Raw genomic sequence first — 24,056 nt, forward strand, 5'->3', positions numbered from 1 at the left:
CATTTCCAAGCCTCATTGGCTTGAATTAGGCTACTGTTTACAGCTTTGTTTTAAAAAGATCTACTATTTTTAGGACACCAAAAATAAGCACAAAGTGAGTTGCAAGGACACATTTGTTAAAGATTTAGCCATTTCTTTAATGATTAATATGTCACTAATCACTGGGATTGCTATTCCTGTCTTAATTTGATTCCATTAACAATTATAATCTAGTCTACTTTACTGTAACTTTAAACATTCTTAAAAGTCTGCTCCATGAAAAATGTTTACCAACTCTTATTCACCTTATACAAAAGTGTGAATACGTTTTTAAATGAAACAATTTAAAACAAAAGATACAATCAAACAAAAATGCATAATCAACCTTCTATCACATGATAACTTCATTTCATATTTTCATCGTCTAGTTCTTTAGGAAACCATTAATAAACCTTAAAAACAATGTTTTTAAAGCTCCAAAAGACAATTTAACTCAGGAAAACATCCTTAAGAACAGTGATCTTTGCTAAACTTCAGGTGAAAATAAAGAGTAGCCTATTGGAAGAAACTTTATGTGGATGCAAACACTGCCTTTAATCTTCTAAATCATCCTTGAAATATGTTTAATATTCCCAAAGAGAATATATCAGCATGTGTTAAACTTTAAAGAAACAACTCAAATACGGAAAAAATCATGAAAAGGAAAAGGCAATCTTGAAAACTTCTTAAGATTCTTATTAAGAAACATATCAGTTCTGTGACATCAAACATTATGATTTACACGGATCTAAATCTAAACAAATAAACATTTTCATGATTTTTTACAATAACGTTTTTCTTTTGTCAAATCAAAGTAGTTCAGATAACATAATATTTGTAGTTTCTGTTGATTAAACCAATCTCCTTCATTGTAGCAACTACATTTTTCAATCTCAATGAACTTAAATTTTGAAGGCAAATAGTTTACTACACTGAAAAAAAACAATGTTGGTTTAAGTTTAAAAAATGAAGTTGCCTTAAAATTTTAAGTCCAATGAAATGGAAAAATTGAGTTAATACAATGAAGGAGATTGAAACTCAAAATATTATGTTATCTGAGCCAGATAAATTATTTAAGTTGATTTGACAATAGAAAAAATGTGATTGCAACTCATGAAATGTTTTTTTTTACAGTGCAGCTTTTTAAGTTAAACTTACAAGAACTATTTACAGTAAACCCCCTTGACAATGTGAGGATGAGGATGATGAAAACCTACAGTTAGAGAAACCAAATGACCTGTAAGTAATTAATCATTCCCTTCACTGAAGTCTCCATGATGGATGGACACCGGTCACAGCTCGGCCCATGCATTGTGCTCTCGTGTTATACTTAGAAAATAGTTTTATTTAAACCCGATCATATGGTAGATTGAAAAAAAAAAACTCAACAAGAATTGCATCTTCGTGCAAACCGAACGCTAGCGGCCATCACAGTGTTTTTGTGTGAGGTGATGAGTTCAGGACATGGAGGAGGTCTCTTGTTTTTCTGCATGCGTGTGATGGAGAGAGTTCCTGAACGTGTTGTTTTCTACATTTTCCCGGCCCCTCGGTGGTCCTCCGTGGTGTGTGTGTGCTTCTCTTGTGTGTTAGCGCACAGGTTTGACTTCAGACGAATTCCAGCTCTTTGAGGTCTCGCTGCACATACCTAATGCAGGAGAGGTCAGAGGGCAACAGCCCCTAGCTAAAGGCATGGCCTTGATGTGAGGACCCTGTTCAAACAATAAAGGAATCCCAGGTTCCCAACTAAAACCCAGTGAAAGATGGAGGGGGGAGGAGAGCAACACTCTTCTAAAGAAAGGTTGTTTATTGGCATCTGTGTTTCCATGAAGAACCTTTATATTTTTTAAGAAAGAAAGAAATGGTTCTTTTTACTGAAAGGTTCTTTGGGGAACCAAAAAATGGTTCCTCTGTGATTGTTGTGAAAACCCACTTTTGGAAGCTTTCGTTTTAAGAGTGAACTGTTGATAATATAATTGTTTATTATCTTGGAAAGATACACTGTAAAAAAATATTTTCATGATTTGTAATCACAACATAAACTTAAATAATTTATATAGTTCAGATAACATAATATTTTGAGTTTCTGATGGTTAAATCAATCTCCTTCATTGTATTAACTCAATTTTTCCATTTCAGTGAACTTAAAATTTTTATCTTGTAAGTTAAATCAACAATATATTTTACAATTGAATTCTTGCACAATGCTCGAAAATATCGAAAGACTGTTTGAAAGTAATGAATTTTAAAGCTCCATTTAAAGCCGTTCCCTCTTTAAAATTTGTAAAAATCTTGATATTTAGAATCAGAAGTTTATGATTTATTTCGATTGATTTCGTTTATCTTAAGGAGTGGCAGAACTTCACCCAAATTTGTCTGTTTATTTCTGGATTTATTTTTGTAAACTAAATGATGACATCTTTCTCTGATCAGATGTTCAGCAAAAATGAATCAGTTGTTAATATTTGAACAACTGATACATATTTGCTGAACATCTGATTTTTAAATTGCATTTTTTTTTAAAAATTGCAATTATATTTCAGAATATTACTGTTTTTAATATATTAAAAACTGTAATATTCTGAAATATAATTGCAGTTAAAAACAACCATTTTCTATTTTAATATATTTTACTATGCAATTTATTCCTGTGATGCAAAGCTGAATTTTCAGCATCAACACTCCAGTCTTCAGTGTCACATGATATGATCCTTCAGAAATCATTCTGATTTGCTGCTCAATTTCTTATTATTAATGTTGAAAAGAATGTTGATAATCATATGTGGAAACACCTGATACATATTTCAGAATTCCTTGATGAATAGAAAGTTCAAATAACAGACTCGTTACATTATACACAACGCATTCTCACCCCAAGGCGTCACCTTTGACCATGCTTCAATATTTGACGTTTTAGGCGCCCTTTAGCGTCACTTACATGACGCGATCCTACGGCGTCATCTAACTGACGCCAAAGGAAAGCGTCAGTTAGAGGACGCGGTTAGGTTTAGGTGTGGGGTGGGGGTAGGGTACACGCGATCCTAGGGCGTCATCTAACTGACGCTAAAGGGCGCCTAAAGCGTCAGATATTGAAGCATGTCCAAATGCTTCCCAAGGCGTCAGTTAGGTGACGCCTTGGGAGTGAGAATGGGCTGTTATACATTAAAAATGCCTTTAAAAAATGCATCCTTGCTCAATAAAAGGATTGATTTTTTTAAAACAAATGTAATCCATAAATTAATTAAGTTTGGCTTACATTATTTTTTAGAATGTAAACCGAACATATTCTTTTATATATTAAAAGCAATACAATTCCAGAAGCAGCTTTAATCTCTTCAACCTCTTTTTTGTTGTTTTCCCCTCCTCCCTTCATCATCACACCTTGAACCACTCCTCACCTTCCTCACAGTGCAGTGCCAGAATGCCTCGTACTCCTGCATATCTCATAGATACGTGTGAAGATGAGAGGGAAGAAGGACGCTGATAAAAGACAGAAGATGAGAGACAATAACGGCCAGTGTTCATGTGGTCAGTGATGATGATGATCAAGTAGAAGAGATAGGCAACTATTATCTGAATATGTCCATGTTAATTACAGCAAGTGAACACGAGAACATACATTTTTAGATGGTTATGTTGCTTCTTAACTAAACTAAAAGAATAACAAACACACATGAGATGTTCCTGTTCAATGACTAAACAAACACAGCAGAAGTCACATCAGCTGTGTGTGCTCTCTCTTAAACATTTGAATTATATTGACATGAATGTTTTATGTTATTAAATATTATTATTTTGAATCTGTGTTGGGAATAAAGCTGATCATGTTTACTCCTCATTGACCTTCTTTAAAAAAAGTTTCAATGTGGTTCTACACCCTATTAATATTAAGGAACCCTTTATACCTTGATGCCATTTATATGGAGAAATGTATTAAATTATACGATAAAACTTTCATAACAGATTATTTCAATGATAATGTATGTTTAAAAATGAATTTTTAAGAACAAAATTACTTCATTGAAACAAAATCCTTAAAACGATCCAATGATTTCTATAAGTTTAATGCCTCACAAAATACCTCAAATACAACCTTTTCTTATTAAATCATATTATGATGTTTAACTAGATAGACCTTTTGCTTGGAATGATTAAAGAAAAATCGTTCCTTGATCCTTTGTTTAAATGGATTGTGGAGAGTAAAAGTGTTTTTTGTGCAGGTTTCAAGATATGTCTCCTAAAATTAAACATATGTAAATTAGAAATTCATTTAGATAGCTCAGATTCTTTTTATCTTGTTGATCTCCTCTGAAATTCTTAAAGAGACACATAAAGTCTCAGTTTTGTCACCATTTAATCTCATTGCTGTGAGAGGATTCAGAAAAATCAGTTTTTTTGAAAAGGAAAACTTTCAGAAAAATATTTTGATATTCGAGGCATCATGCTTTTATGGCTCGTATCATATGAGAGTGGATTTCATACTTGAAGAGGTCTAAACTTAATCAATTTGTTGATATGCCCAAAAAGTAAGATGCAATGGTAGTTTTAATGTAAATCAATGAGAATTTTTATGACAATACAGATTACATATAAATGCACTATCATTTGTCACTCTATATCTCCCAATAATATGTCTTCATTTTGGTAATAATGCAATACAAAGATGACTGTGAGATGAACAAATAAACATTCCTCAAAAGCCTGATGTATCATATGATCCTCACAATTTAATATGATTTTTCTAAAAAGTAATGTTGATAATAGCAGACTTAAGCTGCTTCGGTCCAGTAAATGTTCATTTTGAAATATCCCTAAATTAGTAAGAATACCATAACCTCATGGTCCTTTTTACAATTATCCTAAAAGGGATTTACTTACTAAAAAGTATAACTCAATCAGGGAATGATTGGAGGTATCATGTAGCCTACAACAGTTTATTTTGTTTTTGTTTTTTAGCAGTCATGTTCATAATTTAGAAGCCTTCTATCAAATGTGATTCATAGCCTTGATGGGCTTAAAGAGATTTTATTTGTATTTTTACCAGCATGAAAGAAAGCACTCCTGTTTGTGTTGATTTTGATGCTTATGGACAAAATAAAGGCAAAGAAAGAACGATAAAGACAACAAGTGAGATCTCCACTGCAGCTCTGTTCTTCTGTTTGCTTTCTACAGTTACAACACTAGATCAAGCGGGTGAGTCACACATCTTTACTGGCAAGAGTTTTAATGGTTAAGATCATTTCCCCCATCCTGCCAGTCAATTCCACCCTCTCTCAAGCTTTCATAACATATAGCCAACAGCATTGCTTATATTGTACATTTGAAAGGGAATCCATCAAAACCTCTTTACATGTATCTGTGAATGAGCGAGAGGGAAACGGAGAGAGAGAAACAGTAGCAAATAAGTGCTGTTTGTTCACCCATGTCTGTAATTTCATCCATCCTAGGCCCTGTAATCATTCACTTGTCTCTCTCTTTGTCTTTGTCCTCCTTTCAATGTGCTGAATGTTCTCCTGGTCGAAAAGACTGCTTTTTTCTTGCTTTAAATGTGTTTACGTGTCTGTCTATGAGTAAGAGAAGATAAAGGAGTGATGAAAATGAGAAACTATGACTCATGTCACCCAATCAGATGCATGTGTGAAGCTCTATGCCTATAGCCTATATGTTCTGTTCGTAATGGCGAATTGGATCTGGATCATGATTTCATCGGCTGTGTCATCCAATGATCTGTGTGAGTGAGTGTGTGTGCTGTGACAGTCCAGATGAGTCAATACTGGAGGAGGCAGGCATTGTGGGTTGGATGTGTTCAATTGATCAGTCCGCTGAAGGAGACCAACTCAACTCCACCCTCCCTCTGCCATCTGTGGGGTCGCAGACACTTTCTTTTTTTCTCGCTTTTTTTATTTCTTCTCACTCGTTTTTATAAAGCATTGGACATTTGACTAAACAAACTCGGTGCTGTATTTTCTAATTGGCGGGATTTCACATGAGCGATCTGGAGTCCGATGGTGCTACAAATCTATTTGAGGAGCAAGAGATTATTATTATTTATATCACACCGCCATCTAGTGGCCATTAAATGCGATCGCGTGCGTCAATACTCCTGACGTCCGTTTATAAAAAATAAAATAAAATAAAATAAAACAGAGAATATTCAATAATTCATACAGAAATGTGAATATATATAATATGTGTTTTTGCCTTTTAAATACATTAGTTAAATTATTGTTTCCGTTTCCAGAGCTCAAAATTGATTTTTTTTAAGAATGTTGAGTATTGTTGTTGAGTATTACTCAATAAATAAGAATAAAATATTATGTATTTATTTATAAAATATGATTTTAATATATAAATAATATATAAATAAATACACATTGTTCATATATGAAGTGTTTTTTTTATTTGTTTGTTGATAATTGTAAAACCCCATATATTTTCATTATTATTATCATTATTATTTAATAATAATTGTTATTTTAACCCCCGGTTACACAGATGTAGTAAATGTAGTAAAATACTTTGGACAAAACCCTTTCTTTTATTATCCATGGATAAAACTCCGGGCTTTTATTTTGATAAAATGCGAAGAACCCGGAAGTTAACATGCCTGAAGTAGTTTCTGCAGGCATATACCGGTGTGTTATTATCTCGGTTATTGGTTTTATTAAGTTTATTTAGCATTATTTTAGCTTTAGTTATTAACTTTGAAATAAGATATTTACTTTTGTTATTTCATTGTCAGCCCCCGTTGTTGTTTATGACAGATAACTAGTACAACCGAACCAGCAGCGATGAGGACTGTGTTTATGGTGGCTGAGAAGCCCTCTCTGGCTCAGTCCATTGCCAAAATCCTCTCTAAAGGTGAGTCTGTATGATATATATATATATATATATATATATATATATATATATATATATATATATATATATATATATATATATGCATTAAATCTACTACTATTTATACTCATGTTACTTACATGTTACATCTAACGTTATACCTGTTTAACAAGTTGAGTAGTTAACATGACAAACACCTGCAATGTGACGTCCTAAAACTGTTTTGAATAGCATGTGTCGTTTCTAATTATTTAAATATTATAATGCATTCCGTTTTGGCCACATATTAATTTAGAAACTACTTTAAATACTTTTAATTTTATTAAACTGAAGGAAAAGCAGGGTTGATTATTATTTTTTTAACATGAGTATTTCTAAACGAATACGAATCTTTTCTGTACGTTTGTTTCTTGAATGAATGGGAAACCCAAAAATTGCTGTTTTTTGTTGCAAAACAAATAAATACATTTTATTTATTCACGTTTACAAGCATTCAGAAACTTAATACATCTATATTGCAGTATATACGTTGTGGTGGTGTTTAAGATCATAAGCATTACTATTCAGTAGACTTCTTTGCGGTTGACATTCAGTTTAAATTACACAATTATAATAATTGAAAAGGCATCTAGTGCATGAATTTTCAGACCCAGCTCTAACTCTCTCTGGATGTTGCACATATACAGGCGATGTTGACATCCTCGAATTCCAGTGCGTAAGTTGGGCATCTTGGATTTTTTCGGAGAAAGGGCATTTTGATTGCAATGGGGATGCTCTCCAGACTGAAAGAGCTGTCGACCCCCTTACAGGAATGACTGTTCAGGCAGTTTGCTTCATAGATGACCTGTGGCACACGGTCCAGGTCGAGGTTCTCCCTGTTATTGGTGCAGAAGAATTTTATGTTCATATATACCACATTTCAGTGTCTTTCAGATTACATTTTATACAGGATGGACGCATCCTGTATAAAATGCACCTGCAGTATACTTTCCCTGTTATTGGCTGTAAATCTATATTTTAAAAGGGCTCAAATATCTGCTCAACTCACACGTAGCTCCATGTGGCGACGCTGCGTTCGTTGATCCTGCTGGGCAGGTTGATGAGCTGTGTGTGGTACTCTTTCAGCGTGGAGGAGCAGTAGGTGTGCTCCACACACTGTGCCGTGATCGGATTGCCCTGGCTGGGGTCTAAGACCAGCAGAAAAATGCTCAGGAGTCCTAGAATCTGAGGGAGAGATTGAGAAGTAGGCATCAGCACCTTTGAGTTTGCACGTGTGGGCTCTATTTGCGGTTTGTGGGTGACAATAGTATCATGCATATTTTCATGTGGACACCTTCATAGATTGAAGCTAATGCCAAATTATACAGCCTACATTCACAGATCCAGTGCAATTTAGTGATGAAGAATAAATAACTAGGTTTAGTTTATTAAAACAAGATTTATCCTAAAGTATTGGCTAGCTTTCAGGTTTGAATCCCCATTTTTAGTTGTTTAGCTATAGACCTAAATCGTCCAGGCCTCTTTTGGCCATTTAAGATTTGCTGTATTGGCTGATAATTGTGCTAGCTTGGCCAATAACTGGTAAAATGTTATTTCTTCCTTATAGTAAAACCAGAATCTATTAATAAATTATTTTACTCGGCAAGGATGCATTAAATTAATTAAAAGTGACTGTACACTGTAAAAATGTATGCGCTTTATTTAATCAAAGAAATTGTGGCAACAGATTACAAGCAATATTATTAATTCAATTTAAACAATTAGAATTGAGTAATAATTAATTAAATTAATTCCTTAAAAGTTAACCATTTAAAATGAGAATTTTGTTTTAAGTAAATTTAAGTCACCATTATGGTGATCAGTGTTTGTTTTAGGTTTGTTTAAAAATGACGGTTTTCTCCTTCGGTAATTCTGCTTGTTAACATCTGGTGTCTTCAATGTTGGCAATATAAAATAAAGAGTTATTAATTAATCTTTGACGTCATTTTAAATGGTTAACTTTTAAGGAATAATTTGATTCATTAATACTCAATTCTAATTTGTTAAATTTAATTAATAAAATTGCTTGTAATCTGTTGCCACAATTTTATTGATTAGATATAGCAAAGTCATTTTTACAGTGTAAAGAGTGACATGCTGTTTGTTTGTTTGTTTGAACTTTCTATTCATCAAAGAATCCACAAATATATTTAGGAACACGGTTGTTTTCTACATCTAGGTATTTTTGAGCAGCAAATTTAGCATATTACAACGATTTCATGTGATCATCATGTGATGCTAAAAATTCAGCTTGGCATCAGATAAATAAATTACATTTTAAATTATATTAAAATAGAAAACAGTTTATTTAAATTGTTATATTATTATTATTATTATTAGTGCTGTATTTTTGATCAGATAAATGCAAGCTTAGTGAGCAAAAGAGACTTCTTTCAAAAGCTTTCAAAATCTTCTGAAGTCTTGTGTGAATGGTGTTGGTGACTTACCTGCGGCTGTTGCATGCTGTATCGTGGACAAATGGAAGTGAGAAGGGGAATGAGATTCTGGAGGCTTGCTGTTGCCTGTAGGGGTAAATCTGCTGGTCCAAATGTGTCCATCCCCTCGTTTCGGGCCTATATTTATGTACCATAGTCTCAATGGAGACCTCCAACGGACCGTAGCGTAAGCCAGTGCTCAAGGTTCATCATCATTAACATCATCATCATGCTTTTTTAGGCTTATTCTCTCCATCTGGATATGAGAGTTCAGCCTTGGGAACAGGACAAAATGAATGAAAAGAATTCAGAATGCATAATCAGCTCTTTGCTCTCTCATTTCACTTTATGATGGATCACTCAATGCCAGCACCAGCTTCTGAGTAATTTCGTCAATGTCCACCATAGGAAAGCTTACATGGTCATGTTTGTTGCTTTGGAAAGAGTCTCAATGCAAATATTCTGGTATCAATGGAATAAGAAAAGTGTAAGATTGTGTTTGAATGATTACTTGAAGTAAAGTGTACCTAAAGGTGTATCTTTAAGGTTAAAGGAGTAGTTCACTTTTCAAAAAAAACTTTTGCTGATAATTTACTCACCCCCATGTCATCCAAGATGTCCACGTCTTTCTTTTTTCAGTCGAAAAGAAATTAAGGTTTTTGATGAAACCATTCCAGGATTTTCTCCATATAATGCACTTCAGCGGGAACCAAACGGTTCAAGGTGAAAATGAACTAATCTTTTTCTGAGTCATTTGGTTCATTCATTGAACGAAACGAACGAATTGACTCGGAAAAAGATTCGTTCGTTTTGATGAACGAGTTCGAACAGGAGAGTCACGAACGCGCATCACAGAACAGAGCAAGGCAAGCATTTGAGCTTATAAAACTTAAACTTTGACATTTATTTATTAAATGGGTGATCGTTTCGCTTGATAAAACCCTTATTCAGTTTGCACTGAAACTGTCTTTTGGACCTTGAACTGTTTGGTTCATTGTAGTCCATTATATGGAGAAAATCCTGAAATGTTTTTTATCAAAAACCTTAATTTCTTTTCAACTGAAGAAAGAAAGACATGGATATCTTGGATAACATGGGGGTGAGTAAATTATCAGCAAAAGTTGTTTTTAAAAGTGATCTGCTCCTTTAAGTGTAGTTTTTTTGATTACAATTGACAGGTGGATTACAACTTTAATTAAGTTAAAAGTTAAATGAGCGTTTTATTTGTTTTCTTTTGTTTATAGGTAGCTGTTCAACTCGAAAAGGCCTAAATGGAGCGTGCTCAGTCCATGAGTACACCGGAAGCTTTATGGGCCAAAATGTGAGGTTTAAGATGACGTCAGTGTGTGGACACGTCATGAGTCTGGACTTTATCGGTAAGTGTCTTGTCTTCAGTATGGGCTGCTTTTAATTTGCAGGAATATTTTGTAATGTGCATGCAAGAGTCAAGATGATGCAAACTTGAGTGTAATATTGCCTATCCTTGATGTTTTACAGGAAAGTATAACAACTGGGATAAAGTCGATCCAGCCGAGTTGTTCACCAAGGCTCCGACTGAGAAGAAGGAAGCAAACCCCAAACTTAATATGGTCAAGTTCCTTCAGGTGACTTTCCCTTTCATTACCTGACTGCTTTTAGTGTATCTATTGTCTAAAATAATTAAACATCCAGACAAACTGTATTTAAAGACTACATGAAATCAAATTTGACCCTCTTTATTTGCTGTTCCAAGCATATAATACATTATTTAATTTATATATTGAATTAAATATGATTGCTTCAATAATGTTCAATTATAAAGAAAAATATTTCTAAAGCTTATTTTTTGTAAGAAGTCTCTTATGTTCACTAATGCTGCATTTATTCAATCAAAAATACAGTAACAGTAATATTACCAATTAAAATATATATTTTTTCTTTTTTTAAATAAATTAAATACATTAATCATTAATAAATTAAGTACTCTGATACAAAGCTGTATTTTCAGTGTCACATGATCTTTCAGAAATCATTTAAATATGCTGATTGATTATCATTATCAATGTTGGAAACAGTTTTTGCTGCTTAAATATTTTTTTTGTGGAAACAATGAGACCATTCAAACATTTGTGGTTAAGATTAAAAAAAGAGAGAAATTAATACTTTTATTTTTACTTTTAGTGACAGAGAAGACATTTAAAATGTTACAAAAGATTTCTGTTTAATACATGCTTTAATAAATAAATGTAATAAAAGCTGTTCATTGGACTTATTCATCAAAGTATCCTGAGAAAAATATCACAATTTCCACTAAAAAAATGTGAACCATGTTTCCTTAGCATAAAATCAGCATATTAGAATGATTTTTGAAGACTGGAGTGACGATACAAAAAATATATTCAAATAGAAAACCTTTATTTTCATTTGCAATAATATTTTTTACTGCATTTTCTATTAAATAAATGCAGCTTCGGTGAGCATAAGCATATGTTGCATTATATTATATTATTATTTTAAAAAGTCCTATAAAATCCCTCCATAAATTTGAAAATACCAAAGTTTCTGTTGTTGACAGGTTGAGGCAAAAGGTTGTGACTTTGTCGTCCTGTGGTTGGACTGTGACAAAGAAGGAGAGAACATTTGTTTTGAGGTGAGTCTGAATCGACTTCAGTTAATCTATAAAGAAAATTCAACTAAAGTTTGTCCAGATAACTGAGACGGAGGTGTTTGGCCTTGGTTTTTTAGTGTGTTTTCTCCATTTCTGTGTGTTGTACCATCTCAGGTGTTGGATGCCATTCAGCCTGTGATGAATAAGCCTTACGGTAATGAGCGCACGGTGTATCGGTCCAAGTTCAGTTCCATCACAGACACCGATATCTGTAACGCCATGACTCGACTCGGAGAACCCAACCAGAACGAGGCTCTGTCCGTAGATGCTCGTCAGGAACTGGACCTCAGGATCGGGTGTGCTTTCACACGGTATGAAAGACGTCATTTGGGTAGAGCAGATGCTTTGAATGTTTTTTTGGTTTTTTTTTATTATTATTATATTTTTTGTATTACAATGCAATCTTGTTTTGTGCAATATACACCGCTGTTGAACAGTTTGGGTCTCTCGGATTTTTTCAAATGTTTTTGAAAAGTCACTATTGTGAAATATTATGTATATATTTTTTTCTATTTTAGTATATTTAAAAATAAAATTGAAACCTATGCGTGGTGCTGCTTAATATTTTCTTGGAAACCTTTTTTTTTTCTGGATCTTTCATGAATATAAAGTACAAAATAACGGGATTTATTTTAAATCTTTTGTAAAATTATAAATGACTGCACTGTCACTTTTGATCAATTTTATGCATCCTTGCTGAATAAAAGGATTAATTTTTTTTGAACAGTAGTGCAAACTGTTCTGATGTCTGATTATTCAGTCGGTCATTCATCACACTTAACCATTGTCATTGGATTTTAGTTTCCAAACCAAATACTTCCAGGGGAAATATGGGAATTTGGACTCCTCCTTGATTTCTTTTGGTCCCTGTCAGACTCCTACACTGGGGTTCTGTGTGGAACGTCACGACAAGATCCAGTCCTTCAAACCTGAAGCATACTGGGTCGTACAAGCAAAGGTCAGTTCTGGTCTTTACCACTTGAATACCAAAATCCAATTTTAGAAATTTATTTGCAGAATAGCTGTATATTATATCACACTGAATACTTGCTTAACAGGTTTTTAAAGGAAAGGACAGCCCACTCACCTTGGACTGGGACCGCGTCAGAGTTTTTGACCGAGATATTGGTCAAATGTTTGTCAACATGGCAAAGACTGCTAAGGAGGCTAAAGTATGTATTTGTATCTCAGTTATATGTCATTTCCTGTTTCAGTGATTGTATATGTGCTAAAGCACTTCATGTGTGACTGCATGAGTTATTATGTGTCTTTTCTTTACAGGTTGAATCTGTGACTAAGAAAGAGAAAGCCAAGCAGAGACCTCTCGCATTGAATACAGTGGAGATGTTAAGAGTGGCCAGCTCTGCTTTGGGTGGGCTGCTTCCCTTGAGATATTAAATGTGTATTTACAAATCAAAAAGCATAAGAAATAGGGTTTGAATGAGGAAAGAATGAGGAAATAGGGGTGGTGATGGCACATTGGATAAGACACATGCCTTTGGTGTGAGAGACCCGGGTTCGAATCCACTGTGAGACACCAATGTGTCCCTGAGCAAGACACTTAACCCCTAGTTGCTCCAGAGGCGTGCGTCCTCTGACATATATAGCAATTGTAAGTCACTTTGGTTAAAAGTGTCAGCTAAATTAATAAATGTACATGTAAAGAAAAACCAGGGGTAACACAGACTGCTTTTCAGACTGAACTATACCTTAAAGTGTATAAATCCAAGGAGGCAATAAAACCAACCAATACATTTTGGCAAGTAATAACTGGTCATGTAATTGAATTTAGATTAAATGTTCAAGAACCTTATATGGTTCACTTTTTGGGAAATAATTACGGTTGTATAGCATTGTTACAATTGTATAGCATTGTTAAAAAATCTAAAAAAAACAACAGAATTTATCTAAAAAAAAAAAATCTTGCTGAGATTAAACTTTTCAATGGTATATATATATATATATATATATATATATATATATATATATATTATTTTATCTGTGTATTTCTCAGGAATGGGTCCCCAGCATACCATGCAGATAGCAGAGCGTCTCTACACACAGGGTTATATCAGCTATCCTCGCACAGAGACGACACATTACCCTGAAAACTTTGACCTGAAGAGCACCCTCAAACAACAGGCCAACAGCTCCTTCTGGGGTGAAACGGTGAGCATGTGCCCTTTCCAACGCCCTGATGAGATCATCTAAAGAAGAACTATTTTTACACCTATTTGATAAGCTTTGTTTTGTGCCTGTAAAAAAAAAACCTCTTTCATGAGTAATTAAATAAATAATTAAAAGTGATTAACATTGTCTTATATGAAAAATGTTTATGTGTGTGTTTGTGTATTCAGGTAAAAGCACTTCTCTCCGAGGGCATTAATAAGCCAAGGAAAGGATCTGACGCAGGAGACCATCCGCCAATCACACCCATGAGAGCTGCCTCTGAGAGCGAGCTGGGTACGCCCACCGACTGCATATTTTCACATTTAATGCGTTACATCATGTGTGATATTGAAAGGTCAAGCATATTAGGGAACACACCCAGGTCATTCTATGATTCATATCTGACGTTGCAAGACAAGATCCATGATCCTGTTTCTAATTATTGAATAAAAGAAGAGAAAATATAGTCTAAAATATCTTTTTAATTTGTCAATTTGAGCCTAATTAGCTAAACACTACTGTTCAAAGGTTTGGGGTCAGTAAGATTTTCTTTTTAAAGATATTAGTACATTTTAGGATGCATTAAATTGATCAAAGTCACAATAAATCTATTAAAATATTTTTCTGCACAGCCGTTTTCAACATTGATAATAATAAGAAATGTTTCTTAAGCAGCAAATCAGAGTATCAGAATGATTTCTGAAGGATCATGTGACACTGAAAACTGGAGTAATGATGCTGAAAATTCATCTTTCGATCACAGGAATACATGACATTTTAAAATATGTTCAAATATAAAACACTTATTTCACAATATTACATTTTGTTCAAATAAATGCAAGCTTGGTGAGCATAAGATACCTTTTTTCCAAAAAGATAAAAAAAAAATCTTTCTAAAATCCGACCCCAAACCTTTTTACGGTAGCGTAACTATGGCTGCATCCGAAATTGCATAATTTCTTGAGTAGGTACTTATTTTGAATAAGTAGTTCAAGTCTGCTAAAAAAGTATGGGCTACATTTGCCATACTGTCATTATCATGTGACCTACAAGCGTCAGTTACGTCAATCATAAATCTTCTCCCGTGGCCTCATGGGATAGTAAATTGTCCGTCGTATGCACCCTTCAGAATTTCACTGGGAGATCATTTTTTAGCATACTCTTTTATGTGTACTGCGAATTCAGACTTCTTTATCACATACTGTTTTTCGGCTACTTTATAGTAGTGAAGTATATGATTTCGGATGCAGCCCCCATGAATCAAATCAGGGGCCATATTGCAGAAAAACTAGATTTCAATCTTGATAAGATCTGCGACAACAGAGCTACAAAAGGCCATCTATCTCTTTTTCTCTCTGCAGGCAGCGACGGCTGGCGTCTGTATGATTACATCACACGGCACTTCATAGCGACGGTCAGCCCCGACTGTAAATACCTGCAGACCACGATTTCCTTCAGCATCGCCACGGAGAGCTTCACATGCAGCGGGAAGACGCTTATCTCTCCTGGTATGTGCATCGTTAGATTAACTTTATCCACTAATATTCTAGTGGAGAGGTGATACTTATTAATATTTCTCTCTATCTCAGGTTATACTGAAGTGATGCCCTGGCAGGGTATTCCACTGGAAGAGGCCTTGCCGGTGTGTGAGAGAGGAGACACATTCACAGTGGATGAGATCAAACTACTGGAGAAACAGACCAATCCTCCAGACTACCTCACTGAGGCCGAGCTCATCACACTCATGGAGAAACACGGCATTGGTGAGATCCGTGCTTACAACGCCTAACAGATGTTTTAGAAAACAAGTCCACAGAAGAGAGGAAAATGTACTTCTTTACCTAATCCTCTTCTTCCCGTGTGAGACATAAGGCCGTAGAGTACATTTAAACGGGTCATATCATGCACTTTATCCATGGGGTACACTTTATTATATTAGTTTTTCGCCCCCTCTTGGTCCGTTTATTGCCACTGTACTCCTTTTGGTATAACATTATGTGTGCAATATCATAAAAACACTGCTAAATGAATTACAGTTTAAAATGCATAAAAATTCACAGGATTCTTAAAAGTGTTTCATGCATAATTTTTCATTTTATGCTATAATTTCAGGTGCTCAGGTTTTCAAAACTAGGACTATTTTCACATTTCTTTTTTTCTTTTTTTAATTAATAGGCTATTTTATATGTTACAAGTTTTAGTCGGTAAGATTTTAGTGAGAGAGAAAAAAAAGTCTCTTCTGTTCACCATGGCTACATTTATTTGATCCAAAATGCAGCTAAATACTAAATTGTGAAATATTTAGGGCTAATTAATTTAGTTAATTAGTTATGGGGGGGAAATAACTCACACCCCACCCAAGACCTACGTAGTTCATGAAGTTGATTTGTGACGAACATGATGCAGGCCAACAACTCACTACGTGATGTAGCCTTTTGAATGAAGTTAGCCCCTAATATTAAAGATATCAGGGCAAAGTCCCTGTATGAGTTTTTGTCTCATATTTATATAATGATATAGTTAAGCAATCGGTATCACATGAGTAACGAGCACAATAATACACGAGTGGTGTAGGGATGGGCAACGCTTAATCGCATCCAAAATAAAAGTTTGTCTTTACATAATATACTGTATGTGGGTGCACTGTGTATAATTATTTTTGTATATATAAATACCCACACATGCATGTATATATTTAAGAAAAATGTGTTATTAATATATCAAATATTTATATATAATATTAATAGTGAATAAATGTATATAAAATATATACATGCACACATTTCTTAAATATATACATGCATGTGTGTGTATTTATATATACAAATTAATTATACACACTACACACATATATTATGTAAACAGTAAACACAAACTTTTATTTTGGATGCGATTAATCGCAATTAATCGTTGCCCATCCCTAGTGTTTTAGTCCACAATAGCACTCGCACAAATTTAATACTGATTTTTTTTTTACAACAGTTCAATGAATAAAAAGATAGTTCACCCAAAAATTTTAATTCTAGCATTATTTACTCACCCTCAAGTTGTTCCAAACCTGTATGAATTTCTTTCTTCAGTTGAACATAAAAGAAAGATATTTCGAAGAATGTTTGTAACCAAACAGTTGACGGCACCATTGATTTCCATGGTATTTTTAGGAGTCAATAGTGCCCCACAACTGTTTGGTTGTGTGAACTGTATTAAAAATGTTTTTCCCACTAGGTACGGATGCCAGTATCCCCGTCCACATTAACAACATCTGCCAGAGGAACTATGTGACGGTTGAAAGTGGCCGCAAACTCAAACCCACCAACCTGGGGATTGTTCTGGTTCACGGTTACTATAAGATTGGTAAGGGGAGTATTTCATTTGTGTGTGTCAGTAGCTTAGTAGTTACAGATTTGGCCTGGTAACTGAAACCCCAAAAGGGGCTGTTCAGGAACTATGGGCAACTTTACAGAGATGAATCTGTAATAGGTGTGCAGTAAGTTACTTTGAAACAAAGTGTTGGATAAATAACTCATTTGTATATGCTTATCCTTTTCTTTGTGCATCTGTGTGTGTTAGATGCAGATTTGGTTCTTCCCACAATCCGGAGTGCTGTGGAAAAGCAGCTCACTCTGATCGCTTTAGGAAAGGCAAACTTCGAACAGGTTTTACAGCATACTCTGGACATCTTCAAGAGGAAGTTCCACTACTTTGTGGACTCCATTGCAGGTAATGTCAAATACAGTGAACCTATGAAAAGAATTGAATTCCTTTCTTAGTTTGGTGTTAAATGGATAGTTCACTTTGAAATTAATTTTTGGTCTTTGTTTCCACAGTAGTTTCAATTGTGATATTTTTTGGTCGAACCGTTCGTGTCTATCAGTCATATAATGGAGGTCTATGGTCACCACCTCAAAGAGCATGTATATAAATACTGTTCGTTTTCTCACACAAACCGCTCGTTTCGTGTCTTAGGCCATCAATGTGATATTTACGAGTCATTAAATCATGTTTAATTTGGATTTCTCTGTGCATGCTCTTTGAGGTGGTGACCATAGACCTGCATTATATGACTGACAGACAAGAACGGTTTGACCTAAAAATATCAAAATTGAAATTACTGCGGAAACAGTAGGCTTAGGAAATTTAGGCTTCGGGCACATTCCTAAATGGGATGCTATTATAGGTTTTGAATTAAGTTTTATTTTAGTTGTGTTTTTGTCATTTTTACTAATATTCTTTTTGTAAATGTGTCTTGTTTTGGGATTTTTTTGTTTTCGTTTTAGTACATCAAGTTGAACTAAATGAAAATAAGAAATGTTGCCTTGGTAATTAGCTTAAGGAAAATAATTAAAATTGTTATGTTTTTAGTTTTTTAACTCTAATAGCCCTGGTCTTGAACTGTGTTTTAATGCATTGAGACCCATTTTATTAGGGGTTGGCTTAAACTGTTTCTCAATCTATAAGTTAAAGGAATAGATCACTTAAAAAATAAAAATTCTGTCATCATTTACTCACCCTCAAATTTGTTCAAACCTGTATGAATTTCTTTCTTCTGCTGAACACTAAGGAGGATATTTTGAGGAATGTCTGTAACCAGAAAGTTGATGGGCCCCATTGACTTCCATAACCGTATCTTCTTTTGTGTTCAGCAGAAGAAAGAGATTCATACAGGTTTGAAACAATTTGAGGGAGAGTAGATGATGACAGAATTTTCATTTTTAAGTGAACTATTCCTTTAAGGCTGCTCTGTGCCTTCTTAAAGTTTAACTTAAATATGCAGTTTTTTGCCTAAATTATGTTTGCTCAGAGGTTTTGCTAATTATTCACTCTTAATGTTTGTTTAAAAGGCATGGATGAACTGATGGAGGTGTCCTTCTCTCCCATCGCTGCTACTGGGAAACCACTCTCTCGCTGCGGCAAATGCCGTCGCTTCATGAAGTACATCCAGGTGTGTAAGGACTCATACTTCCCTAACAGACTTATAATGATGGCTTTCTTATTCTAGGGATTTTAACATGTAAATGCATTAAATTGATCGAAAATATTACAGTAAAAATGTTTATAGTACTATTTATAATATAGAGAATCCTGAAGAAAAAAAAAACATTTCCACAGTTTGCACAAAAATATAAATTAACACAGCAGTTTTCAACATTGATAATAATCAGATTTTTTTAAGCAGCAAATCAACATATTAGAATGATTTCTGAAGGCTCATGTGACACTGAGTAATGATGATAAATTCAACTTTGCATCATAGGAATGAATAGCAAACATAAATAACATAACATAAAAGATATTCTGATTGAAATCAGTCATTTTAAAGTGTAATATTACATAAAATACATATAAATGCAGCCTTGCTGAGCAGAAAAGACTTATTTAATAAATCTGTAACACTTTACAATAAGGTTTCATTAGTTAGCATTGGTTATCTACTTTAGTTAACATGAACTAAGAATGAACAATAATTCTATGGCATTCATTAATCTGTGTTGCTGTTTATTTAAAAATGTACTAATATATTATTAAAATCAAAAGTTGTATTTGTTAACATTAGTTAATGCACTGTGAACTAACATGGACAAACAACGACAATGAATGACAGTATTTTAAGTAACATTAACATAAATGTTAATATGTTAATAATAAATAATGTAATAATATTTATTTATTATTATTTATAATAATAAATATGTTAGAATAAATACTGGAATAAATGTATTGCTAATTGTTACTTATAACATTATAGTTAATAAAACATCAACTAATGTTAACAAATGAGACCTTGTAAAGTGTTACCAAAAAATTTGTACTCATGAAAATGAAAATCTATGAAAATCATACTCATCGAACTCTTTTAATCCAAAAGATTAAAGAAAAGCCCATTTCTCTTTTAAAACAAAGAGATCAGACAGAGACAGAGACAGATCATAACTAGCATGTACAGACATTGTGTTTTAGCTACTTTCTTTGTCATGGAAGAATGTTAGATATTTAACCAAACACGCTTGTCTCAATATGGAGCAAAGTTCAGGTCTGCACACTCAATTAAAGGATTGCAACACTATGTCTTGGGCTTTGATCCATGACCTTGACCCAAACCGATTGACCTATGTTAGGATTGTGACATATCATAGAGGGCTTTGGCCTTCTGATTACAAGCCTAAAACTTTGACCTCTCAACTTCCACCACACCTTAGTTTAGTAACCATTTAACTCTACAGTTCAGAAGTTTGGGTCGCTTTTTTACATCTCATCCTCACCAAGGCTGCATTTATTTGATAAACAATACAGTAAATATTCTGAAATAGTATTACAATTTAAAATAACTGTTTTCTGTCATAATTATAATTTATCAGTCACATGATCCTTCTTATTGTCAATGTTGAAAACAGTTGTGAAACAGTTGAAAACATCATACATTTTTTTCAGGATTCACTAAATACGTTTAAAGGACCAGAATTTATTTGAAATAGAAATGTATAAATTCTTTACTGTCACGTTTTATCAATTTAATGCATTCTTGCTGAATAATAGTGTTTTATTGTAAGTATTTAATGCTTTGGACATCAAAAATACCTTGTTTAAAAAATCTGACGTCAGTGATGTTGAATAAGCACAGTGAGTAATGCAGCCATACTTAAAGCTTTTCCATCCCAGAGCATTTACATCTTCACCAACTTTGATCCTAATTACCATCCAGATATAGCCGTTGTGTAAATCACATGGTTTATATATTTTTTTTCGCTGTGACGCACTCTGGGCTTTTAGACAGACTCTCATCTCTCTCTCCGTCTATACCTGTGCACCTGAAAATGACCTTCGGCGAGGAAGCTTTTTATCTGAATGTTCTCCTGTGTCCATCTGGATGTGATGTAACTCAAATTATTCATCAATGTCCCTCATCATTCAACTGTTGGTCTAATGTTCCTGTTAAATGGACTGCATGTCCAGTTAATGCTGATTTTCTCGATCCAAATGTACTGAAGTCTTTACACACTATAAAGGTTTCTGCTGCTGCTAAGTCATTGTGGAGAGTAAAATTTGTAGAAAGAAAAAATATATATTGGTAAATCATGATGTAGTGTCAAATACGGTCTAAATTGTCATTTGTAATCCCCCTAGGCTAAACCCAGTCGTCTGCACTGCTCTCACTGCGACGAGACGTACAGTTTACCTCAGAACGGAGCCATTAAGCTGTACAAAGAGCTCAAGTGTCCTCTGGATGAGTTCGAGCTGGTGCTCTGGACCTCAGGGTCGCGTGGCAAGAGCTACCCTGTGTGTCCTTACTGCTTTGGGAACCCTCCCTTCAGAGACATGAAGAAAGGTAGGAGAGACCCTGTTTCTCAAAGCAAATTGTTTTTGGGTGGTTCTTCATTTAGGATTCTTTTAAACGTGTCCTAAAAAAAGAAATCTGTAATCAAGATCTGATTATGCCCTTGATAAACCTTTGCATTTTCATATAAAGTGATGAAGATATTTTTTTTCTTACTGGTTGGATAAACAATCTTTCAAGTTTATGAAAATAAAAAGGAAGGGATTGGAGACGTTGCCGCAGTTCTTCTGTATTTATGCGGTCTCAGTTTTTTTTTTTCTTTAAATAATCCCATATGGACTCGATGTTTGTGAGATCGTTTGCAAAAATCTCACTGGATTATACAATAATGGCAAAAGGAATGTTTGGAAATGTAAAACTGATATTTCCTACTGACACATTACAGCAAAAGATAATATAAATAACTGGCTTAACTACTTTTTTTTGGTAAATACTAACATGCCTAAAACTTTCGCACAGTACTAATAAATAAATAAATAAATAAATACATATATATATATGTGTGTGTGTGTGTGTGTGTGTGTATGTTTTTATTTATTTATTTATTTTAATAAAACATTTAATATTTTTAAATATTGTGGTCAGTAAGATTTTTTAAAAATTAATATTTAATTTTTTTTTATCAAAAGTGATGGTAAAGGCTTTTACAGTTTTACAAATGAAACAAAGAATTCTTAAAAACTGTATCACTTTTTTTTACATTGATGTTAATAAAAAAAATCTTGAGCAGCAAATCAGCATATTATGATTATTATGTCATTAGTAATGATGCTGAAAATGTAGCTTTGCATCACAGGAATAAATTACATTTAAAAATATATTTAAATAGGAAAAGATTATTTTAAATTGTAATAATATTTTACAATGTTACTGTTTTTTTTACCTAACCCTAACCTGATAATAAGAGACTTATTTTAAAAAAAACATTCAAAAATCCTTCTGACCGTTAACTTTTAAAAAGTAATGTATTTAAAATAAACATATAAAATATAATCTTTTAATAAATGTATTATAGTGGTCAAATAAAAACATGTGGGTGGGGGAAAGGTCCAAGATTCTGGCAAATGTAACCTTTTAAGCCTCTTAAAACCAAGAAAAGATAAGGGTTCTCCTATAAAAATAGCCCTAATGTAATTTCTCTTTCTCTTTCCCTCAGGGATGGGATGTAACGAGTGCACCCACCCTTCCTGTCAGCACTCCCTCAACTCTCTTGGGATCGGTCAGTGTGTTGAATGTGAGACGGGTGTCCTGGTCTTCGATCCCACCTCGGGCCCAAAGTGGCGCATGGCCTGCAACAAATGCAACGTGATGGTGCATTTTTTCGAGCACGCCCATAAAGTGCAGGTGTCCCAGGACAGCTGTGAATCCTGCGAAGCGTCTCTGGTTATAGTGGACTTCAACAAGACACGCTCGCCGTTGCCTGATGGTGAAACGCAGCACACTGGCTGCGTGTTTTGCGATCCTGTGTTCCAGGATCTGGTGGAGCTGAAACATGCGACCATGCGGCATCCCATGCACCGGGCCGGAGGAGCCCGCAGAGGGAGAGGGAAGGGGAGAGGGAGGAGGCCTATGGGGAGAGGGAATCCTAAAAAGCCTAAAGACAAAATGGCAGCCCTGGCAGCGTATTTTGTATAAACTGTTTTGTAAAGCTTATTTGTCTTGGAGTAGAAAATTAAAGACAGCTTAATTAGTCTCAATGTGCAAACTAAAAAGATGAAAATGGCAATAAAGTTTTTAGTTTAACAGAGTCTGTTCTGTTTTGTGTGTGTTTATGTCTGCTTACATATGTATTTATTTAACAGACACTTTTATCCAAAGTGACAAATCTTGTTTTTATTGAATATTGCAGTGTTTGTTATAAAATTATTTTTTTATGCTCATCATAATTTTTTGACAATATTTAATCAACTTCCCCTCGCATGTACAGTGACATCTTTTCTCTGATGACGTGTTTAGCGGTGCGAGGGTGGGACAACCTGTCACTCACATGAGATCCACCAATAGCAAACCACAACCATCCAATCAATGCGTGATGGACAAAATCAAGTCCCGCCGCACATTTTTTCACTCAGATATACATCTCAATAGATAAAAAAAGACTATTGCAACTTCCGTTGCATGTCGATTTTAAAAATAAAGTTGCGTAATTTATTTTCAATGCATCAAAAACAAAATGATATTTAAACACCTTTCACTGAATTGTATATACATGTAGCTTCTTATTTTGGCCAACACACATCTATATGCAACAATATAACATTCATTTTATAGATACAATATGAATCACTTTACATAAACTTCCCGAAACACATTATGATCCAAATAAACAAATGGCTAAAGAAAAAAAAACTGACTATAATACTACTTTTTTTTTTTTTTTGTACATGGTACCACAGCAAAAGCATGTTTCTGTTTATATCTACCACTGTATTTCCATTTGATACCATCACTGTAGCATGGTAGCCTATAACAACAGTGCTTCTTTGAAAAAAAAGTACTGCTAAGTATTTTATTTTATTTTATGTCACGTTAAAAACACATTTTCAGGTATATCCATGCTAAAAAATATTGTCTCTAT

General features: G+C 34.1%; 2 protein-coding genes across 4 annotated transcripts; one reads left to right on the forward strand and one right to left on the reverse strand.

Moving 5' to 3' along the window:
* The first annotated feature begins 6,598 nt into the window (after positions 1-6,598).
* On the forward strand, positions 6,599-23,226 carry top3b (DNA topoisomerase III beta). 3 transcript variants are annotated; one of them, XM_039659741.2, is made up of 18 exons: positions 6,599-6,650; positions 6,780-6,876; positions 10,574-10,705; positions 10,827-10,933; positions 11,884-11,958; positions 12,091-12,287; positions 12,778-12,934; positions 13,035-13,148; positions 13,258-13,348; positions 13,991-14,145; positions 14,334-14,439; positions 15,507-15,653; positions 15,735-15,908; positions 17,371-17,499; positions 17,716-17,865; positions 18,987-19,087; positions 21,268-21,469; positions 22,635-23,226. In XM_039659741.2, the coding sequence occupies exons 2-18, from the start codon at positions 6,807-6,809 to the stop codon at positions 23,111-23,113; spliced, it is 2,586 nt and encodes an 861-aa protein (XP_039515675.2). In that variant the 5' UTR covers positions 6,599-6,650; positions 6,780-6,806; the 3' UTR covers positions 23,114-23,226. The 3 variants fall into 3 exon arrangements, with proteins under 3 accessions (XP_039515675.2, XP_039515674.2, XP_039515673.2); XM_039659740.2 differs by having other exon boundaries at positions 6,605-6,650; positions 6,758-6,876; XM_039659739.2 differs by having other exon boundaries at positions 6,630-6,876.
* LOC148981756 (interleukin-17A) lies at positions 7,281-9,434 on the reverse strand. Its single transcript, XM_089129738.1, has 3 exons — positions 9,342-9,434; positions 7,904-8,079; positions 7,281-7,730 (listed from the first exon to the last, which is right to left on the reverse strand). Exons 1-3 carry the CDS (start codon positions 9,354-9,356, stop codon positions 7,511-7,513), a joined length of 411 nt encoding a protein of 136 aa, XP_088985864.1. The 5' UTR covers positions 9,357-9,434; the 3' UTR covers positions 7,281-7,510.
* Positions 23,227-24,056: the final 830 nt, after the last annotated feature.

Source organism: Pimephales promelas, chromosome 4 (assembly GCF_988280905.1).
Source record: "Pimephales promelas chromosome 4, fPimPro1.hap1.1, whole genome shotgun sequence".
NCBI lineage: Eukaryota > Metazoa > Chordata > Actinopteri > Cypriniformes > Leuciscidae > Pimephales > Pimephales promelas.